At 42.4% G+C, this 23,906-nt stretch overlaps 1 protein-coding gene across 3 annotated transcripts in view; it reads right to left on the bottom strand.

Annotated features, from left to right (window-relative positions):
* Nucleotides 1–23,906, bottom strand: part of Zfyve26 (zinc finger FYVE-type containing 26) — a 59,159-nt gene that overhangs the window by 2,807 nt on the left and 32,446 nt on the right. For 2 of the 3 annotated variants that reach the window (XM_027929505.3, XM_071607934.1), the window contains exons 25-41: nt 23,530–23,706; nt 21,953–22,199; nt 21,105–21,203; nt 18,926–19,089; nt 18,133–18,269; nt 17,027–17,058; nt 16,234–16,370; nt 15,078–15,298; nt 11,611–11,758; nt 11,146–11,355; nt 9,817–10,035; nt 6,540–6,737; nt 5,675–5,874; nt 4,587–4,728; nt 3,765–3,824; nt 2,427–2,609; nt 1,797–1,841 (exon numbers count right to left, since the gene is read on the bottom strand). In XM_027929505.3, coding sequence (XP_027785306.3) covers nt 1,797–1,841; nt 2,427–2,609; nt 3,765–3,824; nt 4,587–4,728; nt 5,675–5,874; nt 6,540–6,737; nt 9,817–10,035; nt 11,146–11,355; nt 11,611–11,758; nt 15,078–15,298; nt 16,234–16,370; nt 17,027–17,058; nt 18,133–18,269; nt 18,926–19,089; nt 21,105–21,203; nt 21,953–22,199; nt 23,530–23,706 — 2,619 coding nt within the window. Of the gene's footprint in view, nt 1–1,796; nt 1,842–2,426; nt 2,610–3,764; nt 3,825–4,586; nt 4,729–5,674; nt 5,875–6,539; nt 6,738–9,816; nt 10,036–11,145; nt 11,356–11,610; nt 11,759–15,077; nt 15,299–16,233; nt 16,371–17,026; nt 17,059–18,132; nt 18,270–18,925; nt 19,090–21,104; nt 21,204–21,952; nt 22,200–23,529; nt 23,707–23,906 lie in introns of those variants that run through there. The other variant, XM_071607935.1, reaches the window with a different exon arrangement.

The raw sequence follows: 23,906 nt of genomic DNA, 5'->3' as shown, positions 1-23,906 counted from the left end.
AGACGAAAATGAATATACACAATTAGAAAAGGTGTACTTAAGGTCTAACCCCAGTTAGACCTGACTTGACTTCTTTTGCTTGGATCAGAGGCAGCTCAGTTTTGAGGGTGCATATCTCCCAAACCGCCTCATGAATGTGCAGTATGGTGGGGACGAGTGCCCCTTCCCTCTCTGGCTAGTGCTCTGAGCCAGGGAACAATAGCAAGGTCCTCCTGAGCTGCCACAGCCCCCAGTGGCAGCTGCCTTTCTGCTTCACAGTCCTCTCTGGGATTATTCTCACTCCATGTATAATGCTCCACTGTTTCTTTCCTTTTTTTTTTTGGTCTTAGTCAGTAAAGTCTTCCTTTCCTGGGTTCAATTACAGATTGTTTCCCACCACTAAAAGATGCCTGGCAGGTCCTGAACTCACAAAAGTGATCAAGTCCCGTTGTTCTATTCACTACCCTAGGATATGAGCTCTCACTCCAGCCTTCAGCTCCATTCAGAGCCCATGCATGTAAAATATCCCAGTTAGTAGGCAAAACTCCTGCCAAGAGAAGAAGGGTATCTTGCCAGAGAGTCTGGAATAGGAACTGGATTAAGCGGATATGGGCAAGTCCCCAAGTCCTGAGATCACTTGGAACAGCTGCTGAGAGAAAAACCCTGAAGAGTAATACTGACTCTCTAGACTGCACTGTGCACACTTCCAGGGACGGAGCCACTGTCCTGTAGAGTGCGAGGCTCAGTGAAGGCTCAGGAAAGGACCATAGTTTGGGACTCAGGGAAACTGGCTGTCTGTTCTGGCCACTGGGTTCTCATTCTGATTTTAGAAAAGTAATTCTCCACATTTCAGAATGCTAGAATTTCATCTTTTCTAAACATTTCATCAGGATGTTACAGAAATAATAAGGAAATGTTTAGAACAGGTCCTCCTTAGCCCCTAACAATGCCCTGCAAATATAGTCCGGGATTAGCAATACTGTCACGGGGAGCAGCTCTTTGCCTGACATTTCTTTTCATCATAAAGAACTCAGCTACCAGAATATTCCTCTGTTGATAGTCAGGGTAGCCCTGTCTGGTTGGGCTTTCTTGGGTGTTTCTTGGCTGGGGGGCCTTCCTGCTATGACAAGAGGATCAATCCTAAGGTTAGCCACATACAGGGCAGCTGGGAATACTTTTGTTCTGGCTGGGACTCCTCAGAGTGACAATGTGAAGCAAAGGTTCACCAATTTCTGAAATAGGGAAGAGTTCACTGGTCCCAGGGGAAAGGCCCTTTCTGGCAAATGAGACACCAATGAACACTGTAGGCCAAGGGGTTGGGGGTGGCTTTTTCTTACTGCTCTTCTTTTCTTAGGAGAACAAAGAAAAGCTTACCCACTCTGGGAACCTCACTCAGCCAATCAGCCTAAGGATGGAAGTGGGACATTTTCTAGGGCTTTCTGAGAGGAGACATCCATATAAAATGTAGATTCAAGAGCACCTTAAAGGGGCCAGGGATGGAGCTCAGTGGCACAGCACTTGCCTAGCATGTGCAAGGTCCAGGGTTCAAGACTGACACCTCCCTCCCACCAAAAAAGAGCAGCTTAGGACATGTTTGTCTTGGGGGACAAGAACTGAAAAGGCAAAGGCTCAGAGAGTCAATGTTTACCTGTTCCCTATCCATTCCCTCCTTTCTAAACCCCTACTTAAATCTCAGTGCCGCTTCTAGATAACAGCAGAGCTGAGGTACAAGACTATAGGTGATTACTGTGGAGAGCAAGGCAAGCCCCATGTGCTGTCCATTACCATCACCATAGCTTAGTGACAGCTCAGCTCACCTTGTTGTCATCGCTGTGTATTGCCTGGATCAGGCCTTCCAGTTCCTGTGCAGAACAGAAACACAGCAGTTTTAAGAGGGAGAAGAGCCCATGACCTTTTGGGGGCCAAAGTCCAATTTAGTTTCATCCCAGCATTGTAACTTCAGCATGAGATCGCCTGCCTCATTCTTCCTTCTAAACTCAACTCCTACTATAGGAGCAATGAAGGAAAGCTAATGAGAACAGCAAGCTTGGGAATTTTGGGAAAAGAATATCTCCCAAGAGGCCTGTGCTTGGCCTTCACAAATGGATGTGACTCTGTTTACCCCTCAAAGAAGCCACAGGGATACAACTTCATAGGTAATAAGCTTCAAAGGCCATTTGCTGGCCCACCCTGATCTTTAGAATCACAGGGAGCAAGCAATTCAATGCCATCAGACATTTTCAGGTGTACACAATGTTAGAAAAGGTAATGTTAAGGGACACCTTCTGGCTAAATGGTCACCACCATGAATTTTCCTTATAAGAAAAGGGTTGTAGAGGCTATTGTTGCAACTAGAGTTTCTGGCACGCTATGGTGAACAGAGAAATAAAGTGGGTGATGAGAAGACACTAAAATAGCTGGAGGACCCAAGAGAAGGGTGAGTGCACCTGTGGTGGGATTCTCTTAAAGGCTTCCAGACAGTTGAGGAGGATGGTGTCCCCATCACTTTTGGCTGCCATGCCTGACTCACTGACACATTTGAGCAGCTGTCGGATCTCACTGTATTTCTCCTTCTCCACCAGCTGCTGGGCAGCTCTGCAGTAGGTTGCTGCAGCATCAAGCTGGAAGTCCTGGAACAGAACATGGGACTTAAGATGACAGGGGATGTCCACAGTGGTAAGGGAGGCCAGATTTAAGAAGTATTCACTATGTTTGCTGTAGAAAAACCATGATGAGTGTAGACACAAGAGAAAACAAACATAACAAACAAACCCCAAACAAGCAAAAGTTCATTGAGAGTCAGGCAGACATTTAGGAAGCATCCATAAACACTGTAACCTTATCATCTAAAATGGTGCATTTCACTTACTTCCATGGCATCTCCTTAAAATATCCTAACAGAATCCTAAGAACATTTCATTCTCTCTCTTGTGAAATCACCTTTCTCTGGTAAATGGTGTGGAAAGCTGGTATTTGCTGCCTTTGATACTTGGTGTTCCCTTAAGAATTGTTTTAGTGTTCAGAAAAAGTCCAGTTCATCAAAAGATTAATTTGCTGAAAACTGCCAGATGACCTTAAGCCTCATCTAGGTTAATTCTATGCCAGAGAAACTGGGGATAGCTGCCCCTCTGCCTGCCCACCAGGGGCATCTGTGAGTAGAGCACTTTAACCAACAATTAAAATGGATGGGAAGACAGAATACTGGTCCTTGAGACATGCATGCTACGTACAGTGTCCTGCCTGTCCCTCAATCAGCTCCTAGGGGTGTTTGCATAAACCCATGGTCATGGTGGGGGTTTGGAGAGACTTTGCCCTTTGGAGTTTCAGTGCCTTGCTCCAGCCCCTGCTTCAGTGCTACAACCCCACTTTTGTCGTTTTATCACAAGCAACAGAAAATATGCTCCCGAAGGCAGCTCCTGGATAGAGAATGGAGGGGCAGTCCACAGGGCCAATGGAAACCCTTGGCTATTCCCTCTAGCCTTGCTCCCCTGCAAGGGTGAGCAGTGGCTCTGTAGAGAAACAGCCACGAAGAACTGTACTAGACTAATTTCAGGTAGTTATTTGACAGCTTTTAATGAGTTTGTCATTGGTTACTTGGCTTTTGGCAAAACAGCCTACAGTCTTGCATTTGACCCAGTTCTGTAATAGCCACTTCCCTAATTTCATCCCTAATGTACATGCAAATCTGCTTTTCTTGGGATAAAAATTTTCTGAAGAATAATCTCAAGAAAATGTGGTCAGGTGCTGACTGCCCTTGGCATAATCTCAGATAATCCAAGTCATACCTGCAGAACACGGAATGCAATTCCAAAACCGTCTTCTACATTTTTCCCTCCCAGCATGACCTGAAAAAGGAGAGGGAAACATGCTTAAAGAAGCAGTAACTGCCAGGCATGGTGGTGCACACTTGTAATCCCAGTGGCTCAGGAGGCTGAGGAAGGAAGGAGGATTGCGAGTTCAAAGCCAGCCTTAGCAATTTAGTGAGGCCCCAAGCAACTCAGGCAGATCCTGAGTCTAAATAAAATATATAAAAGGTCTGGGGATGTGGCTCAGTGGTTAAGTGCCTCTGGGTTCAATCCCTGATACCAAAAAAAAAAAAAAAAAAAGGAAGCAGTAGCTATTGAATAGTCCCTAAATCAAGAATGAGATCCAAGCGTGGTAGTGCATGACTGTAATGATTACATGACTGTAATCAGGGGCTTGGGAGGCTGAGGCAGGAGGATCAAGAGTTCAAAGACAGCCTCAACAAAAGTGAGGTACTAAGCAACTCAGTGAGACCCTGTCTCTAAATAAAATATAATACAGGGCTGGGGATGTAGCTCAGTGGTCAAGTGCCCCTGAGTTCCATCCTTAGTACCCACACACAAAAAAAGAATGAGGGCCCCCATTTATTCAGTTGTTTGATATATATTTAATGAGACTTGATGGGTGCCAGCCACTCAAGACATAAGAATGATCAAAATTTACTTGATATTCAACCATATGTAACTCCAGTGGAGAGGAAGCCATCAAGCAAACAACTAAAATAATAACCAATTACAATTGTGACAATTAAACATGTTATGAAAGATGAGGGCTGCCTGGGGGAGGGGAAGCACTGTACCTACCTTGCAGGCAACATCCATTTTCATGTGGTTATTTCCAAAAAGGGTTGGCAGAGGCAAAGTGGTGATCTGAGAGGTCCCGGCACTTTCGCACCGATGCAGGAACCTGGTCACTTCCATCTGTAGCTGAAGTGTATTCATGTGCCTATGGGGACAGGACACTCACGGTACATTCTCATAAGGAGCATCACGGGTGAGGTACTGAGTGACTGAGAAGTCATAGAAGGCAAGGGAAAAGGCCAAAGAAATGATGTGGAGGGAAAAGAGACTCCAAATACATTTTGGATAGTTATAAAAAGATGGAAATAGATGTCTCAGGGTCCCCCCTGCACAGAGTTACTGAGCACCTATGTGCCAGGTATAGCCACAGAGGTTAAGAGAGGCATGAGCCCTGCTCTCACAGAGCCAGAGGCTGGAGGAAAAATGAACAGTAACCAAACACAGAAGACATTTAATGATTGAGCCTACAAAGGCAACAGTGAACTGGTGGAAAGTTTACTTTAGATACCATGTTGTAAACAGAGGGATTAGCAAGCATGAAACCCGAGAAGAAAGGATTTGGTTTGTTGAGGAATCTTCAGGAGGCCAGTGACTGATGCTCATCAAGAAGAGAAGAGCTGGGCGTGGTGGCGCATGCCTGTAATCGCAGTGGCTCAGGAGGGCTCAGGAGGCTAAGAGAGGAGGATGGCAAAGTTCAAAGCTATCCTCAGCAAAAGGGAGGTGCTAAGCAACTCAGTGAGACCCTGTTTCTAAATAAAATACAAAATAGGGCTGGGGATGTGGCTCAGTGGTCAAGTGCCCCTGAGTTCAATCCCCAGTACCACCTCCTCAAAGAAACAAAAAAAAAAAAAAAAGAGAGAGAGGAATACAAGACAGAGATGGAGCCATCAGCAGAGGCCAGACCACACAGGATCTTTTTTTCCCACTGTAAGGAGAAGGGAGTTTAGTTTGGTTGCAGCATGTGATACTAATCCTCCTCTCCTGCCCCCTTTCCCTTTCAGATGTGTTTTTTGAGGACACAGGGCATGGGCACAGACACTCCATCCCAGCCTTTCTGCCCTGCACTAATTAGCTCCCAAGCCTTGAGCTACCTAGACACATCTGCTGCTGTCATCTTCTTTCGGAAGAAGGTATTTTTCTTCCTTCCAGAGCTGCGGGATGTTTCTTGGAGGTAGATCTTCAGGTGATCCTTGGCCTTAAGCAGCCATGAGAGCTTCTCTCCCAGTTCTGTATATGACTTTGCTTTGTGACTGAAGAACCGAATACAGGTCATGGCAGCCCGGACTTGGTCCTAGAAGTGAAGAATGAACATTCAGGTCAAAAGAGATCAGGGATGTTGGAGGCAGGACATGATGAGAATTCTGATCTGATTCCCATCTAGCCCTAGTGATGTCTCCATCTTTATCTCTTGCTTCTTTTTCCTTGCTATGCATTGGTTACCAGTTGAACTGCTATTTTGAGTCAGTCACTTCAGAGCCCAACAGATCCTAAAGTGAACTGACCAACTAAACTTTTGGGTTAGACATTATTTCATATCCCCAAAATAATCGAAAAAAAGGATACTTCTGCTTCTTCATTCACAATGGTTTCACTCTTAATGTAGTATTAAATAATTTCTCTGTGATTTAGTGGCAAGTCTCACACAGATTAGGAGAAATGTGTTGCTTCTCTCTTCATGTATTTTCTTTGAAAATACTTTTCCATCATTCCTTATGAATTCTGTATCTTTCTTACCTTTATATTCCTTGAATTGTGAAGAATGGTATTATGGACAAGTCTAAAGTTTATCCCTAAACTTAGCATAAAAGTTCAAATATCTTTTTAACAATGCTAGACAGCAAGATGGATTTGTCCTAAGGTCAAATAGCAAGGCAAGGGATCAAATGGCAGTCGTATTCCTCATCTTACAGCCTTCCCTGTATGGCGGGGCACCAGGGAGGAGGGGGCTGCTATTACCTTCATAAACTGCTGCAGCTCATACAGAATGTGGTAGTAGTTCTTTTTTTGTAAATGTTGGCAGGCGGCAATCAGGTATGTGCCCCAGCTCTCCAAGGTTGGATCGATGGATTCCAGCAAGTTTTCCAAAGTGTGTAACTTCCCACTTTTATAGCTTGGCTGGAAAATGCCTTCTATAAAGACTTCTGGAGGACTGTCCTGCAGCAGGGTAAAGTGAAAAGTCAGAAGTCTGGAGCCTGGAGCGGAATTCTGGCTCAGTCTGGGATCTATTCTGAATTTTCTTTCATTCACATACTTTAGCATCCTCCTAGCACAATGCTTAATCTTTTGTGTGTCACAGATACCTCTGAGAATCCCACTCTAGTGACAGCTTTATGTATCTCCTTCATTTTGTAGAAGAGCTCCTTGACCAAGTTATCTATGCTGTCACCTCTTTCTTTCCCAGGATATCATCCTGAATCTGCTCTAACCTCACTTTTGGACCCAAATACCACCCAAACTGTGTCTTAGGTCACTAGGGACCTCTAAACTATTAATTTAATCCCAAGAGTCAATTCTTAGTCTCCTTTTCTACCTGATCTACCAGCAGCTTTTCCCTGTAGTGCTAGGGATGGCACCCAGGGCCTTGTGCATGCTAGGCAAGTGCTCTGCCACTGAGTTACATCCCCAGCCTATCAGCAGTTTTTTTTTGGCAGGGGGTAGGTACCAGAGATTGAACCCAAGGGCACTTTACCACTGAGCCACATCCCCAGCCTTTTAAAATATTTTATTTACAGACAGGGTCTCACTGAGTTGCTTAGGGTCTCACTAAGTTGCTGAGGCTGGTTTTGAACTTGAGATCCTCCTGCCTCAGCTTCTTAAGCTACTGGGATTATACGTGTGTGCCACCATGCCCTGCTCCTATCAGCAACTTTTGATAACAGCTTCCTCTCCCTCAAAAAACTTTTTAATTTAAATTTTTAGTTTTAATTGTGAAAAACTTCATTTGACCTAAAGAACACCAGCCTCTGTAGGTTTTCTTTCTATCTTTCTGGCTGTGTCTTCTCAATTTCATTTTGCTAATTTCCCCCAATCTCCCTGAGGTTTAGCAGGAACCTGTTCTCTTTTCCATCTGAACCTTTTCTCTCTTGGTGATTTTGTCCAGTCTCATGACTTAAGTACCAGCCCAGTGCTGATGATGCCCACACCCAGCCTGGTCATCACCTCCTAAAGTCCAGAACTGTTTATCCCGTGATATCCAAATTGCTTCCTAAACATGTCCTGGGTATTCAACACCCATAATACATTCAAAACAGTATTCTAGAGTGTTCCTTGAAACCCGCTCCTTCCAGTCTTCCTTTTCTCAGATGGTAACTTCCTTTTCTCAGATTGTTAACTGTTCAAGTCAATAACTTTAGAATCAACTTTTCCCCCAAACTTCAATATCAAATTAGTCAGCCAGTCCAATTGGCTCTACCATAAAATGATATAGAGAAGCTGCCCCTTCTGGCTACCTCATTGCCCCTGCTTATCCAAGTTGTCACCACCAGGAGGATTGCTGCAATAGCCTCCTCCCTGGTCTACCATCTCCCATTTCTGCCTCTTTTCCAATGTCAACAAATCAACCTGAGTAATTCTTTTAAGTAGTGGTTTTCCTTTTAAATCCCCAGTACCAGAAAAAAAAAAAAATCACAAAGATAGTGCATGGTACAATCAGGAAACTTAAATAATTTGATGAGGGGCTGGGGATGTGGCTCAAGCGGTAGCGTGCTTGCCTGGCATGTGCGGGGTGCTGGGTTCGATCCTCAGCACATAAAAATAAAATAAAGATGTTGTGTTCACTGAAAACTAAAAAATAAATATTAAAAAATTCTCTCTGTCTCTCTCTCTTAAAAAAAAATGATGAGTCTGGAATGCAGGTGCAGATAGGATTTGTGATGAAAATTAATTGGAGAAATATGGCAGATGGATCCTGGTGGGTGCTATAGAATGCTAAGGGATTTGGACTTCATCCTGTGGCAGTGGGGATCCACTAAAGGCCTGTTAGGGGGAGTTTTAGGAGGCTCACTCTACAGGCAGTGTACGCAAAGGGATGAAATGGACAGGCTAGAAACAGAACACCTTCCATACCCCAGGCACTCTGGTGTCAGTTTTACAGTGTCCCTCCCTGCTTGAGAATACAGATAAGACATTTCAGTTCAAGGGTAACTGTGATTACAGGAGATAAAAAGAAGGCTTCCTTCCTAAGCTGACAGATGTAAAGCAGGGGCAATGCTGTTGTCAGCTTATATCTGGGTATTTAGGTAAGCAGCTTAGCTCTGTGGACCACAGTTATCTAAGGAAATAGGACTAAATAATTTCCACTCTCAATCTGTGCTTGGGAGATGCATCTTTACCTCTAAACTCTTTAGTAAGCAGAGAAAAAGGGAAAAAGTTAGAAACTAAATTCCAAATAACATGACTTTTATGTGAGTTTTGATTCTTGAGACTTGGTTAGTAGCTAAGACACAACAGTAAGCCAAACAGTGGTGAAAACATTTCTCTTTCACTATCCTGTAGGTATCTGGTTACCACAGTACTGTGAACTGTTGATGTCATTTGGAGCAACTCTAGAAGATGTGTGTATTTGAAATTTTCATTGTCTTCATTGATTCAAGGCAGTTTACCTTGGGCTCTTTTAATTTTCTATAAAATTTGGTCAGTATCAGCTAACTTCTTAGAAAGTGATCATGCAATATTCAGATAAAAAAGGAATGATGAAGGATCATGGTAAAATGAAGTCCTGATTACTCATCTGTGGCTCCTAAGAAATAATGCACCTCAGTGGTGCCTTTGCCTCTAAGGGGAAGAGGGTAGAGGATGTAAGAACAAAGTGAGTGGAGTACACTGTTCTTCCACCATGTACACAGAACCTATGCTACGCATGTTCATGGCCCTTGTGGCAACAACTTTGAGTGGACACAGTCCTAGGCCCTGTGGGAGGTGGGTGCCCCATATCACAAAAGGTTCACACTAAGTGTCTCATCCCAGGCACCATACTGTGATTCTGCTAAACATTTTGGGAGAAGGGATGAAATTTACTATTGCCAATCAGGAGAGTATTTTAGGATTGGGTTAAGACTTGTCACACAATCAGTGGACAATGTTTGTGTAGACCGAGTCTTCCATTTTGACCTGACTCTGCCAGATTTGATTTCACAGTTCAACAATGGGTTGAGCCTATGGTGGGGGATGTGGAGGCTCAAGGGAGGGGGGTGAGGCGGGAGCTGCCCTTTGTGGGCTGTGTCTCGGGTCCCACCTTGTTGAGGAGGTGAAGCAGGGCTTCCCGCAAGCAGCTGTGCCTCATGTAGAAACTGATGATGGCCAGGTTGGTGCTGTAGTTATGCAGGTAGAAGAGGCATTCTTGGTAGTAGGTATTGTTCATAATCTTCCCTTCAGGAATCACCTCCAGGGAGAGGCTCTGGGTCCGAAGGGTAGCTTCCAGTTCCCTCAGGGTGGCAAAGTAATCATCATCTTGCTGACAGGAAAGGAGAGAGTGGGAGAGAAAAATGGAACTCAGTAAGTTCTCAGCAGGCATGGAAAGAGCGCTTTCAAAGGCTTTTTCACTTGGAAAAATGCTCATTCTCTAGTTTTGAGAATAGAAAAATAGCAGAATACAAAATTCTATGTATTATAATATGGTATAACTTGAATTGCACTCAAAAACATAACTCAGGGGGCTGAGGTTGTAGCTCTGTGGCAGAGCACTCGCCCTGCATGTGGAAGACACTGAGTTTGATCCTCAGCACCACATTAAAAAATAAAATAAAATAAAGGTATTGTGTCCACCTACAACGAATAAATAAATAAATAAATAAATAACTCAGAAAAAATTTTTTTTGAGATGTTGCTTATATTGGCTCTGAACTCCTGGACACTAGCAATTCTCATGCCTTAGCCTTCTGAGTAGCCCGGGCTACACATATATGCCAAAATCTTAAATACTAATTAGTCTGGGCATGGGATTATACATGAGTTTTTATTTTAATTAATTGGTACTGGGAAATTGAACCCAGAGGTGCTTAACCATTGAACCATATCCCTAGCCCTTTTAATTTTTTATTTTGAGTCAGGCTTTTACTAAGTTGTTTAGAGATTTGCTTAGTTGCTGAGGCTGGCCTTGAACTTGTGATCCTCCTGCCTCAGCCTCCTGAGTTGCTGGGATTATAGGTATGTGTCATCATGCCTAGCAACTTTTTATTTTTAAAATATTTTTTAGTTATACGTAGATACAATGTCTGTATTTTATTTATTTATTTTTATGTGGTGCTAAGGATCGAATCCAGTGCCTCACATATGAGAGGTAAGCACTGTGCTACTGAACCACAACCCTAGCCCCAGCAACTTTTTTATTTTTTAAAAAAGTTCTGTAGTTTCCTTTTTTAAAAAAAATTGGCTTTGCGTTATTTATTCAACCATAACTAGTGTCTTATCTAACTATATGTAATGGGAGGAAATGAAATATCAAGTTGGCAGTTTCTAGCCAGGGCTAACACTGTCAGCTGAATCTAAGCTGACCCTTTTCCTGGGTCCCTACTGTTCCTGTCTTCCCTCCTAGAGCTGGCCACTCTACCGGCTTTGCTCTTACCAAGGAAATGAGGGGCCTCACTGTGGACTCCAGGTACTCAACCACATCCTGTACCAGCCTTGAGCCATGACTCAGCTGATTGAGGTCAAGAGGGGGCTTCAGACAGCGACTGAACTTCTCCCGTGCAGCAGTGAGATTCCCAGCTTTGAGGCAGGCCATGCCCCAAGCATGCCACGCCCCAGTGGAATCAAGCCCAGTCTTTGTAGAGACCTGGAAGAAAAATTGCTCCTTTTGGTGAGAGATGTTGCATACATGCAGACCTGAGGATGTGCCAATGACCTCTTTTATCCCTGTGGCTAACCACCTCCCCACCACTCTGCACCCATGCCAGCATGTTCCCATGCTGCTCATGCCCTGGATACTTCCCCTTGGTCAAGACAACTGAAAAATGGCAAGACCATTTTCAAGGCTGAGCAAAGACAACTCATTACAGTGGGGGAGAAGTAAGCTTTGTCTTTGGCTTACCTCAACACCCAATTGGTAGTACTCTGCTTCAAGAAGCTGGTTCCTTAGCCTGGTTACTGCAGCTGGCTGCAAGATCTGATCTAGAGATGGCACATGGCGATAGGCAGCAGCAACTAAAATATTCAGTACATCTACCTTGCTGATGTAACTACAGGGAGGAAAAAACCCAGTAATGAGGTTGCAGAGTCTTACTAAGAATTGTTGTTGCTTAAAGGTTTTCTATTTCATTTTCAATGTGAAATATGATGAGAATTGAGAGATATATAGACACTATGAGTGAAGTTTCTAGAGTCAGACTCTTTGAACCCCAGCTCTGTGATCTGGGGCAACTGACTTAAACTTTCTCTGCCTCAACTCACTCATCTGTATAATGGGTATAACAATTGGGAGTTTTAATGAAATATCTTAGTAAAAGACAGTGTCTGGGGCTGGGGTTGTGGCTCAGAGATAGAGCACTCACCTACCATGTATGAGGCACCAGGTTCAATCCTCAGCACCACATAAAAATAAAATAAAGATATTGTGTTTACCTATAACTAAAAAATAAATATATTTTTTAAAAAAAGACAGTGTTTGAAACTTTTCAGCACTTGTTAAATGTTCATTATTGTTTAGAATGGGGATGCTCACGGTTTCTATTTGAGACAAGGCCTTTATATTGACTATTGGGTGCTCACAAGTTACCCATTTGCTTTTTAGTCTTTTGGAACCCTGCTTACTTGGGAGGTTGTAGTATCGATGACCTGTGTTCTTGGTTAATACAGAGGTCATGTTACTACCATTTCTTGCAGGTATTCCTGTGTGGAGGCGTTCTGGCCCTTTTAGTCTAGGCTCTGGGACTTGACATCCTCTCCTTGGGCTAAGAGAGGACACTCCTCATAGTCCACCAGGACTGCTCCTGTGACCTTACTCCTGACATCTGAGAACTGGAAAAATGTTATGGAGGGAGCTGGGGTTGTGGCTCAGTGGTAGAACACTGCCTAGCATGTGTGAGGCCCTGGATTTGATTCTCAGCACCATATATAAATAAATAAAATAAAGGTCCACTGACAACTAAAAAAATATTTTAAAAAATGTTATGTACTCAGAGAACCTAAAGTGTTGCACCATTCTGTCTGGTGTTGCCTGAAACAAGCCCACACCTACAGTTCCTGAATCTTGTCCCTTAGTTTTAGCAAAAAACCCTGTGTGGATCCTGACTTGTTCACCAAAAGGGATTCTGGACATCAATGAGTAATTCTTCACCTTGTAGGGATAAGGAAGGGAAAAAGTATAGTATAAGAAAGCAGATTTAGAACCATAATATGTAAGTACATTTTAAAAATGAAAACACTTAATATAGATGATATGGATTTTGTTTTTAAACATTTATCTATTTTTTTGTTTGTGTATCAGAAGGAGGCATGGGTTAAAACAGTAGAAAACTCTGCAAACCAATACCTCTTAACTGGTTTGCATGGCAGCATACAGATGAATCCCCTTCCGCTGTAAAGGGTCAACAAAGGTTCTTACAATGAGTATATCTGAATACAGGGATAGGGAGAAAGAGGTGTCATTTGAAACCAAGAAAGCCCAAGGCACCTTGGGGTGGGTGAGAATCCTGCTGAATCCTTCCTTCATTTCTGCTGCCCTCAGTCTAAAGTGAATATTTCCTCCAAATACATCAGATTTTAAAGAACATACAGGACTTGAAGTTACCTTTGTTTCCTCTACCAAAGTTTTTTTTTTTTTTTTCCCCTTTTCAAAAAAATGTTGCCAGGGAATGAAACTGGGTCTCATAAGTGCTAGGCAAGTGCTCCTCTACCACTGAGCCATACCCACCCCTCTTTTTCTTTTCTTTTCTCTTTTTTGTAGTTGCAGATGGAAAAAATGCCTTTATTTTATTTATTTATTTTAATATGGTGCTAAGGATCTAACCCAGTGCCTCACACGTTAGGCAAGCGCACTAGCCACTATTTTTCTTTTAACAAGTAAATTTTATCTCATTTAATTACTGCTATTTGAGATATATTTGGCTATATTTTCACTTTTGTGTTAGATCTTTTTCCATATTTCTTTTGTTTTCTATCTTTTATTACATGGAGAGAATTCTGGTTTTATTTCCCCATACTCTCATCCTTTTCCAGTAATTTGGTAGCTTTTTGGTTATTTTCATAATTATAATGTGCACATGAGTATTGAACCCAAAGCCTTGTGCATGTTAGGCAAGGGCTCTTCCACTGAGTTATATCCCCAGCCCTTCTTGTTTATTTATTTACTTATTTACTGAGCTGGGGGGTCTTGCTATGTTGCCCAGGCTAGCTTCAAACTCCTGGGCTCAAGTGATCCTCCTACCTCAGCCTCCTACTGCAGCTGGGACTGACTATAAGTGTTGCTTTTTATGGTTATTTTAAAACTTTATTTAAATATACCTATTTCTTCATTAATCAAATTGACAAATGACATATAATTCATTGTCTCAATATAGAGTGAAACTAGCACCCTTGCATTTCCTCCATTTTTGTTCCACCTCCATATGCTTTTCTCAACCTTCTGGTTTTTGTTCATGGAAGTAATAAGAATAATTAAATTTTTTGTAGTACATGGAGCATACCAGGCTAATTTCTTAGCCCTTGATGTGGATGATTTCATTTTATCCTAACAACCCTCTGATATTTAAGTATTATTATCATTCTCGTTTTATAGAGGAGGAAACTGAGACCCAGAGGGTTAGCCGACTTGTCTGAGGATAGGGAGTTAGGAGTTGGTGGAGTCTGAGCAAGTGTCTGAGGGAGGCATTTACACTTCAAAGAAAATTACACTCCCTGCTCCCAAATCTGGTTAGGACGGATGTTGGGAACATGAAATATGAGTCACGCATCTGGGTGGATGAGCATGGAATTAGGAGTTTTCATTGTCAAGTTAATAAATGGAGTCAAAGCAGGTTGCACAGGAACCTGAGGGAGGCCTGGTCACACCTTTTCCATGGATACTTCCAGTTTATGACTCAGATTGGCACAGTGGCAGGGATCAGTCACTTCCCAAGATGCTTTTATGGATCTATTATGCAGAACTCCCTGAGGTCAGTGTTGGGGTGGAGGTCTGTAGAAAGTTAACCACTGTACATTTGGGGAGGATATATTTCCTTTAAAAGCCAGAAAATTCCACAGACACTAAAGGTACTTCCCTAAATGATTTAAATTACAAACTAATCAGGGGAAGTCTTTACTTTCTTTTAGACAGGATATAGGTACAGGAACTCTGCTTTAAGGATACACTCTGGGAAAGAAAAGGACGTAGACAGACAAGATGGGGTGGCAAGACCACTTGTGGTCAGGTAAGTATTTCATTAACATCAAAGTGAGATGCAAACATTGCAGTGTGTCTTGTCAGAGGATGGGGAGGTGAAAAACCATAGTGATGTGTCAGAAAAAGAGGTGCATAAAAACCACCTCCATGTAACAGAATGGAGACTCATTCTTATGTACCTGTCACAAAGAGCCAAGTCTTGGCTTTGGCCAGCCTTGACGAACATCATCTTGGCACTAAAGAGTAGCTGCTTCATGATGTCTGTGAGCAGCCCTGCATCTACCTCTGGGTTGGTGAGGCCCTTGGACAGCCTGCAGCAGTGCTCAATCAGCTGGTGGCCACAGGCAATGCTGTCCCGGTGGAGATTCAGGATGGCAATGCACAAGGAGGCACTGGGGGCCTAGAGGTGGAGAAAGAAGGGAGACACACTTAGTGAGTTCAGGGGCCAAACCATTCTTCAAATACAATCAAATACAACCTTTTTGAAAGGTTGAAAGACCCTGAAAGAAGGAGTCAAAAGTTCTACTGCAAAGCAGAAGCAGATCTAATTTCAGTGGCACTGCCTAAGTTCTGGCTGTTAAGTTTTGTCACTTTACAGGGAAGAAGGCAGTTATATCCACATATTACCTACCTTTTGAGAATGTCCACAGGTCTCTCTCCTTTTTCTGGTCTACGGTCTCTCTGCATTGCTTGCTTGTCTGAACACCTTGAGGAGTCTGTTTTAAACCACGAACATGCTGCTGGTCTAATTAGTATTCCTAAAGCTTAACTGGAAAACTTTGCTAGGTTCCTGACACCTACCCTGCTTCTGACTGCAGAATTCATAGTCCTTCTCAAATCTACCTTTCACTTCCTATCCACATTCTATGTTCCTTTCACATTAACTTCCAATTCCCCAATCATGCCCTGTAGTTTCTGACACTGTGCCTTTACTCAGACATTTTAATTTTGTACTTTTTCCTTCCTCTATCTTCATTCCCCTTGTAGTGCCCAAATTTCTGCATATCACACTCTTAACCCTTTTCCAAGACTCATCTTATTATCATTATTATTTTTGGCCCCTGGGATTGAACCCAGGGGTGTTTTACCACTGAGCCACATTCTCAGTTCCTGAGACTCATCTTAAATTCCACAAAGCCTTTCCTGGTCTCCTCTTGTACATTTCCTGAAATGTTCTTCATCCTCTGCCTTAACCAGATTACTGGTCTTAGCTCCAATATTATTTCACAGTAAGCAAGTGCAGGCCAGGCTGTATTCACCTACCTCTGTTGTTCCTGCCATACTATTAAACACCATAAAGAAACTTAAATAGCCATTACAATTTATTACCATTACCTGCTCATAGTAAAATTCACTCCGCACCAGCTCATTTTCCTCCTCATTCAGACTCAAAATCCATTCCACTTCAGCCACTTTGGGGACTCTCACCACAGCTGAATATGGCGGGCTTTCGCTCTTAGAGCTGTCTGGCACTGAGAAGAGAATTGTCATTCATGTGTCAGTCACTGGTTTGCAGTTCAGTCTAGCCCAGTCCCGTAAGCTGGAGTGAGTTGAAGGCAAAATACACGCCTGCTATCTGAGGGCCCCTTTCTCTCTCCTTGGACTCTTTTGTTTCCTATAGGAGACCCCATTAGGCATGTCCACCTTCTTCCCCAGGCACAGACCTGGGATGAATGTCATACAGTGTTGTAATACAACTCTGTTGCCTCACATGAAAAACCCTGAAAGGCACATGGTTCTCAAATAGGCACTCTAAAAACAACCTACTGTGGAAGGTTATTGACCAAACTGTTAACAGTGACTACCTAGGGGGAAGGAGGAAGCCTTGGATATTAGGATGGTGGTGAAGTGGAACTTGCGGTTAGGGAGAGAAATAACCTATGAAAAGATAAGGACTAAATTTGTTAGTTGCTGACCTTCTTAATACTGAAAGCTAATGGGCCTGTGTGATAGGTTAATACGATAAGCATCAAGGGAAACAGACCAAGAACTGATAGAAGACCAAGAATTTTCTTTGGCAAACAAGCTGGATTGAGATGCCATTGAGTGTAACAACTGTAGCAGACAGACTGAAGACAGGGCCAAGTTGAGCATATGAAGAGTCATGGAGAATGTGATGAGGCCTTACCTTCTAATTGACCTGGATTCTCCTCTGGTGTACTAGAAACAGAAAGAAAAATTAAGTGTCTGAATCATTCCTTCTCTTTGTTTAGAGCTTAGTGTATAACACTGGCATTTACTCTGTTACTCAAGTGAGATATCAGGGAATCATCCATAACTCTTCTCTCCCTCACCTGTCATAGCCAATCTCTCACCATGTCCTGTCCATTCCACCTCCAAAACATCCTTTTAAATGTCCCTATCTCTTTTTGTCTCAGTAAGGGACTTCATCATTTACTACTGGAGTCTGTAATAGCTTTCCCATTGGTCTCCTTGATTCTGTATACTTGTTCTCTACTTTGAAGGTATAGCAATTTCATCATGTCAAATGATGACCAAAACTGTTCATATTAAAACCAACATAAAAATGCTATTGAGTAGAATGTGGAATCTAATTAAGTCTGTTAAATGAAATAAAAGCATGGAGAATTCAAAGCAATTTTGCTTCTGGATAGTTGCTTTGGCCCTTATTCCCAGAGTCTTGGTTTCACTACTTGATAACCTTTGTTATCAGTAGTGGAAAGACTGAGTGACACTTAGCCAGCAAACCTGGTTTTGATCTGTCTTGACAAAGGTGTGAACAGTGTTTGAAAATTTTCTGGAGGTGAACTATGTGTGGGAAAGTATAAGGGCTCTTCTAACTGTGGGTAACAAGCCAGGACTAAGCTGACATAGGAGATACCCAAATATTCTGCAGGTGTAACATTCCTTCTGAGTCCAGCTGAAGCCAGACTGAGCAGAAAATAGGTGAGGTGTTGAAGTAAGATCAGTGGCCTCAATCTGGAGAGGATTGATAAACCAAATGTCCTGATTTCAGAGAGAACAGCATGCAAGCCCCTTAAACACTGCTTTCTCTCATCCTGACCTCCTCTCATACTAGTTTCTCTGACCAAGATCAGTCTACAAACATTTTCCTGTAGAGTTAATGGCATTGTAGTATGAATGTTAAATTAAACATTTCTGGAAGTGGTCCAGATTTGAAATGTTCTCTAGAATGAGACTCTTAGAAATAAAAGGACCTGGAGAAGTGTGCAGTGGTCAGTATCAGTATCAGTCTCACTGCAGGACACTCACTCTTGGTTGTAGTAACTGTAGCACTGGTCACACACGCGGGTAGGGTTCTCTCTGCAGCCTTCCACCACCATTTTCTTGGTGGAGCAGGAACCACACACTAGCCGGCCACAGCGGCGACAATGATGACGCCTGTTAAACTGAGGAATGTCATTGGGATAAAAGAGGGAAGAAGCAAAAGTGAGACCACAATCAGTCCATTTATACTTGGTTGTAGTCAGATGTGGCTTATTAAGAGCACCAGGTACTTGGGCCTCTACTGAAAATGAATACAGCAGGCCTTGCCCTTAAAAAGCTGCCATTTTAAGACATCAGCTCATAGGCAAAGGTTCCAAGTCATGCAGAGTTTTGCAATTAATAGCTTCTGCCAAGTTTTACTTGTGTATGAGGCAACATGTGGACACACACAGCCAAAAAGTTGTGGGGAAGGAGTGATTTTCTCAGGCAGAGAGGATCACATTTCTGCACAGTATTGATGATGACGAAAAAGCATCCTTTTTCCAAATGTTTTTACAAGTACAACCTCATTTCATTATGAGAGGTTGATAGACATCTTATACCTCTTTAACAGAGGAGCAGGAAACAGACAGTAGAGAAATCAGATCATCATCATTTTCATTCACATTGAATTAATCTTACAGGCAGATATTATACTAAGTGTGGTACCATTTATTGTTGTATACAGTCTTAACAGTTCCATGAGTCAATTAACATATCACCTCTAGTTTATAAGTGGATACTGAAAGGAGCTTTCCTTTCAATACCTGCAGTGACGCTGAGGCCCTGTTCCACTCACCATAGTGAAGTGTTCCCTGCAGCAGACCATGCAGAGGCTCTCGCTTTCATCCGGTATCCACTGGTCCCTGGCAGGGGGTGTTGCTGGTGGCACAAATTCCAGCAGTGGCTGACTCTGAGGGAAACTCCTCTCCCTTGGACTGGGGGAATTTACAAGGGGAACACCTGGGAGCCAGAGGTCAGGGTAAAAGGTGATCAATGTTCCAATTCATAATTCAGAAGGAAGAATAGAATTTCACTGTTTTACAAAGCCCTGCTGAAATAAAAGATGCAGTTAATGAGCATCAGTTGGCTGGTTGCATTACAAAAGAGAGATAATGGAACACTGTGTACCTCCTCTTGAAAATGCACAACAAAGCTTATCAATTATTACCAAAAAATATCAGTCTGGTGTTGGGGTTGTGGTTCAGTGGTAGCATGCTTGCCTTACATGCATGGAGCACTGGGTTCGGTCCTTAGCAGCCCATAAATAAAATAATGGTATAGTGTTCTATGATTAAAAAAAAATTAAAAATAAATATCATCAGGGCTGGGCTGTGGCTTAGCGGTAGAGCGCTTGCCTCACACGTGTGAGGTGAGGCACTGGGTTCGATCCTCAGCACCACATAAAAATAAACAAAATAAAAGTACTGTGTCCAACTACAACTAAAAAAAAAAAAAAACTGTATTAGCTTTAAAAAAAATTAAATATCATGTCTGACTCAAGATAAACTTCTAGCTCTAATGGCCAGTGTCGTAGATGTTCAGGAAATAGAGACCCAGACAGGGAGGCAACTAGCAAAATCCAGCACATATGTGGCTCTATGGGACAAATGACCCAGTTTTCTCCCCAAATAAAATAGAGGTGGTAGTGCTGGGGAGAATAAAAAAGCAAAGAGGTGGGGTGATCTTCTGTTAGAAAATACTTGAAAAGATATTTTAGCCAAAGGCCATGTGTGGACATTATTTAGATCTTGATTATAGAAAAACTAGCTGTAAAAAAATCTTTACTGGGAAATTTTAATACTGACAGGATATTTGGTAATAGTAAGTCACTGTTTCATTTTTGTTCAGGTATGATAATGGTGTTATGACTTTGTTTAATAAAAGTCCTTGTCTTTTAGAAATTTATACACTGGTACATGAAGCTACTCATACACTTGCAAGTCTAAATCTTCCCCTTGCTGGTTATTGTAAATAACATGGCAAATTCTCTAAGTCTGGACAGGGAATCCCACAGTCTTTGATTTATGACACCTAAGGGAATTTCTTGTCACCTAGCAGAACAATTTTGGCTGGACACAGAAAATGAGAACTGAAAAACATTGACTCCTAGCAGCGTCCAGAAGACAGTGCAAGCATTCTTTCCTTTCATTTGGCAAAACAACGGCTGAGCTGCTTCTGCATGTAGGCCATTGGGCATGTGCTGGAGACTGGGGAGAATGGGTGGTGGAAAGGGTGACCAAAACATGGCTGAGGACTTCAAGGACTTTGTTCCCTGCGTGGGTAATAGAATTTAACTGGGGATTAAATACACTTATCCTCATTATTAGCAGATTCTATATTTGTGAATTTGCCTATTTGCTAAAATCTCTATGTGAACTCAAAATCAATCCCTGCAGGGCTTTCAGTCATTCATGGACATATCTAGAGTGGTGAAAATTCTAAGTCTCTCAACACTCAAGTTCTCAGTTGAGGCTGAATAAAATGATGCTCTTCCCTCTTGTCTCAGCTCTCATGTGGCAATCAGAGGATAGAAACAGTACAGGGCAGCACAGAGTAAGAAGCTCTGGTGGTGGGGCCAGATGGATGGAGTCTGAATTCCAGCTCTGGCACTTGTTAGTGGGGTGCCTCAGAGAAGTCACTTCTCTTTCTCTTTTGCAAAATAAGGAAAATAGAATCTACTAGGATGCATTATTTTTAGAATTTAAGAATATAAACTATGTGAGAAGTATGTGGTGTGTGTGTGTGTATATATATTTCTCTTTGGAGCAATTCACAAATTCAGTGTTTGCAGACTTTATGGACATGTTATAGCAAATAATGAGAGCCAGGTGGATGTTCAATCTCCTGGGATATACAAAGCTGAAATGAACTACGAAAAATATAATGTAAATGAAGAAAGAGACAAAAGAACCAGAAGGTCCAAATAAGGCAGAATTGAATTGAAAAAATGGGTAACTCTCAGAACCAGTTCTTACCAGGAGCAGCAGCTGCAGAGAACTCTGCTGATGATGATCTAGACAGGGTCTCAGGATCTGAAGCCTGATGGACAATTTCCTGGAGGTGAATCACAGATTCTGTCGAGAGGGAAAATGCTGACAAAATATCGGTCTACCAAAAGCATCTTTATTCCTTGTGCTAGGTATTCAGTTCAAAGCTTAGTTGGTTTCCCTGACTGTTATCTGTAATTGCTCTAGGTATGTATAGAATGACAGTGGCACTTCTGAGCCAAGAACTACATGTTTCTTAAACTTCTCAAAAATCAAGCCATATTCAGGCACAAGAGATAATAGAACAAACACTAGGATTTTACAACATAAATCTAAAAATGCCCAGCAGGATGTGGAAGACACTTCAATGATGTACTTGATTTATAATATCTAAGAAGATATCATAGAAAAAAGAGCTGGCTGGGTACATTAGTCCATACTTATTTTTCTTCATTCTAGAAGAGGCTGAGTCAACTCAAATACAAGTGATATCTAATGTGACCCTGGGAATGAAGCATCCCCTCCATAAGAAATAATGGCACTTAGGAGCCCACTATATCAAGGTCAGACAGATGCTATTTCCAGTACATTTGGTTCCCCAAATCTTTATGTTATTATGCATGCAGTGTTGTTTACCATCCTTTAATTCTGGCTTGCTTCCTTCTTTCTTCTAAGGCTAAGACATCTCCTATATAATAAAGAGCTGTCTCTCGAAGTATATTCCTTTCACTCTCAATCAAATCCAAAATAATGAAAGAGGAAAAAACCAAAACTGAGAATGTAGCATGGTGTTTCTTCCTTCATGTTGAATTGCCATCTAGGATGTTGGCAGTTACCTGATCGTTTCTCTCTCAGAGGGTATGGGAAGTCCAGGGCTTTGCCCGCATATTTGGAAAGCAGTAAGTCAACGTCATCCATAGTGAAGCCAATCTCCTGCCTGGTCAGCAGCTGGTGCAGGGTCTGTACAGCCACAGTGGCCCAATCCACTTTCATGTTCATCAACAGCTGCTCCAACATGAGCAGAGGACTGGAGGACAAATGGGAATAGCTGGCCCGGTGCTGCTCAGGCAGGGTCAGCAGAACCTGTTTGTGAGGTAGATTTGCAGAGTAAAGAAAACAGTAACAAGTTTCAGAAGCAACTTGAAATTCTTACTGGGAAAGGGAAAGGTGTCAGAGGCTAAAAGGCCCATAGTATTACTGCAAAGGGCCAGGAGTCTTTCAGGAAGCAAGGCAGAACTCCCATCTAAATCCTCCAGGTGGCAACTGAGAAGTACCCCAAGGATCTTTACTTAGACAAAAGGTTGGTAATCCTTGTCTATAAAGAGTAAGACAGTAAATCATTTAGTCCTCAGGATTCATAACTATTTAACTTTATCAACACAGCACAAAAGCAACCATAGGCAAATATATAAATGAGTGACATGCTTGTGTTCCAATAAAACTTGATTACAAAACCAGACTGAGGACTGGATTTGGCAGACAGGTGGTGATCTGCTGATCCCTGGCCTAGACCCTCCAGGTATGGCTGAGCTCTGCCTGGCCCTTAATGCATTCCGTCTATGTGAGGCTTTAGTTAGAAGGAACAATACAAGGTGATGTCAGTGGGCTACCTAAAGCTGGTACTTCCTATGTTCTACAGATAAATGATGAATCTAAACTCCCTTTAAAGGTCACGATCACTAGGCTTGAAATGGGTTCACTGGTTCTGTTCTGTCCATTACCAATTTATAAAGATCTTCCCCAACTTAGGTACAGTGCATCAAAAATGTAAAAAAGGTTTATTTTCTTAGGGGAAAGTCATCACATTCACAGCCCTACTGGTACCTATTCTATGTGAGAGAGTATATGCAATGGCTAATCAGAAAAATTACAAGAGTGCCAGAGGGTCCCCTCTTTCTCTAAACTCTCCTTTATCGGATTACTTTCTCTATCTTATAATTTCTTCGATTAGTGTCTACAAGGTTATACAGCAAAGCTAAGGACCTATTATCTCATCTGTTTAGCAAGACAGACAACCCTCAAGACTAGTCATCTCAAGACCGGTTTTAATTGGTTTGGAATGGAAGGCAACTACTGGTATTTTTCAAAGTCTAAATGATTCTAATAAATGTCAGAACTGAGATACACTGATACAGCAGGTTCTAAGGAAAACACGAGAGAATCAAGTAAAATTCTCTTTGGAGGCAGGGCAGTATAAGTCCTAGGAGACTTAACCAGGATATGGTGGGATGCTAGGTTAGAATTTTATATAGCACAGGCTAAGACTATTCAGGCTAAACCTGAAGGAATATTCAAGTTTTCCATTTTGGGCAGGTGCTGGCTGAAAGACCATTGAGAGGGAGGGTTCTAAAATGGGAGTGGGGCCAGCAGTCAGCCCCTTAGTCATGCTCTCCTGAATCCCCTTTATCCTTACCTTGGATCCCATGTACAGTGCCTGGATTTCACAGTGTCGGACGTCAGTCAGTTCTCCATAGAAGTGGGTGGTGAGGTAGTTGGCCAAGAAGTGTGAAGTGGCCAAGCTAGGATGCTGGTCAAGGGACTGCTCTGTGACCTCAAGGCACATGGTGGTATCAGGGATTCTCTGCAGGAGCTGTTGCAGGAGAGGGTAGAAGAATGGTGAGGCCTGTTGAAGAACTCTCAGGCCAGCCTTATTTGGTTTGAGAAAGGAATATTCAGGTTTTTCCATTTTGGGCTAATCCTTTCTCCACACTCATTTTTCACTACCTCCACAGCTTCATGAAGGAGCTATGGCCTTGATAGGACCAGAGTTCAGCAGAATCCTGGACCCAT

The sequence above is a fragment of the Marmota flaviventris genome, chromosome 2 (genome assembly GCF_047511675.1).
Source record: "Marmota flaviventris isolate mMarFla1 chromosome 2, mMarFla1.hap1, whole genome shotgun sequence".
NCBI classification, from domain to species: domain Eukaryota; kingdom Metazoa; phylum Chordata; class Mammalia; order Rodentia; family Sciuridae; genus Marmota; species Marmota flaviventris.
Note: the sequence above shows the minus strand (reverse complement) of the source record. Positions and strands in the feature narration are given on the sequence as shown.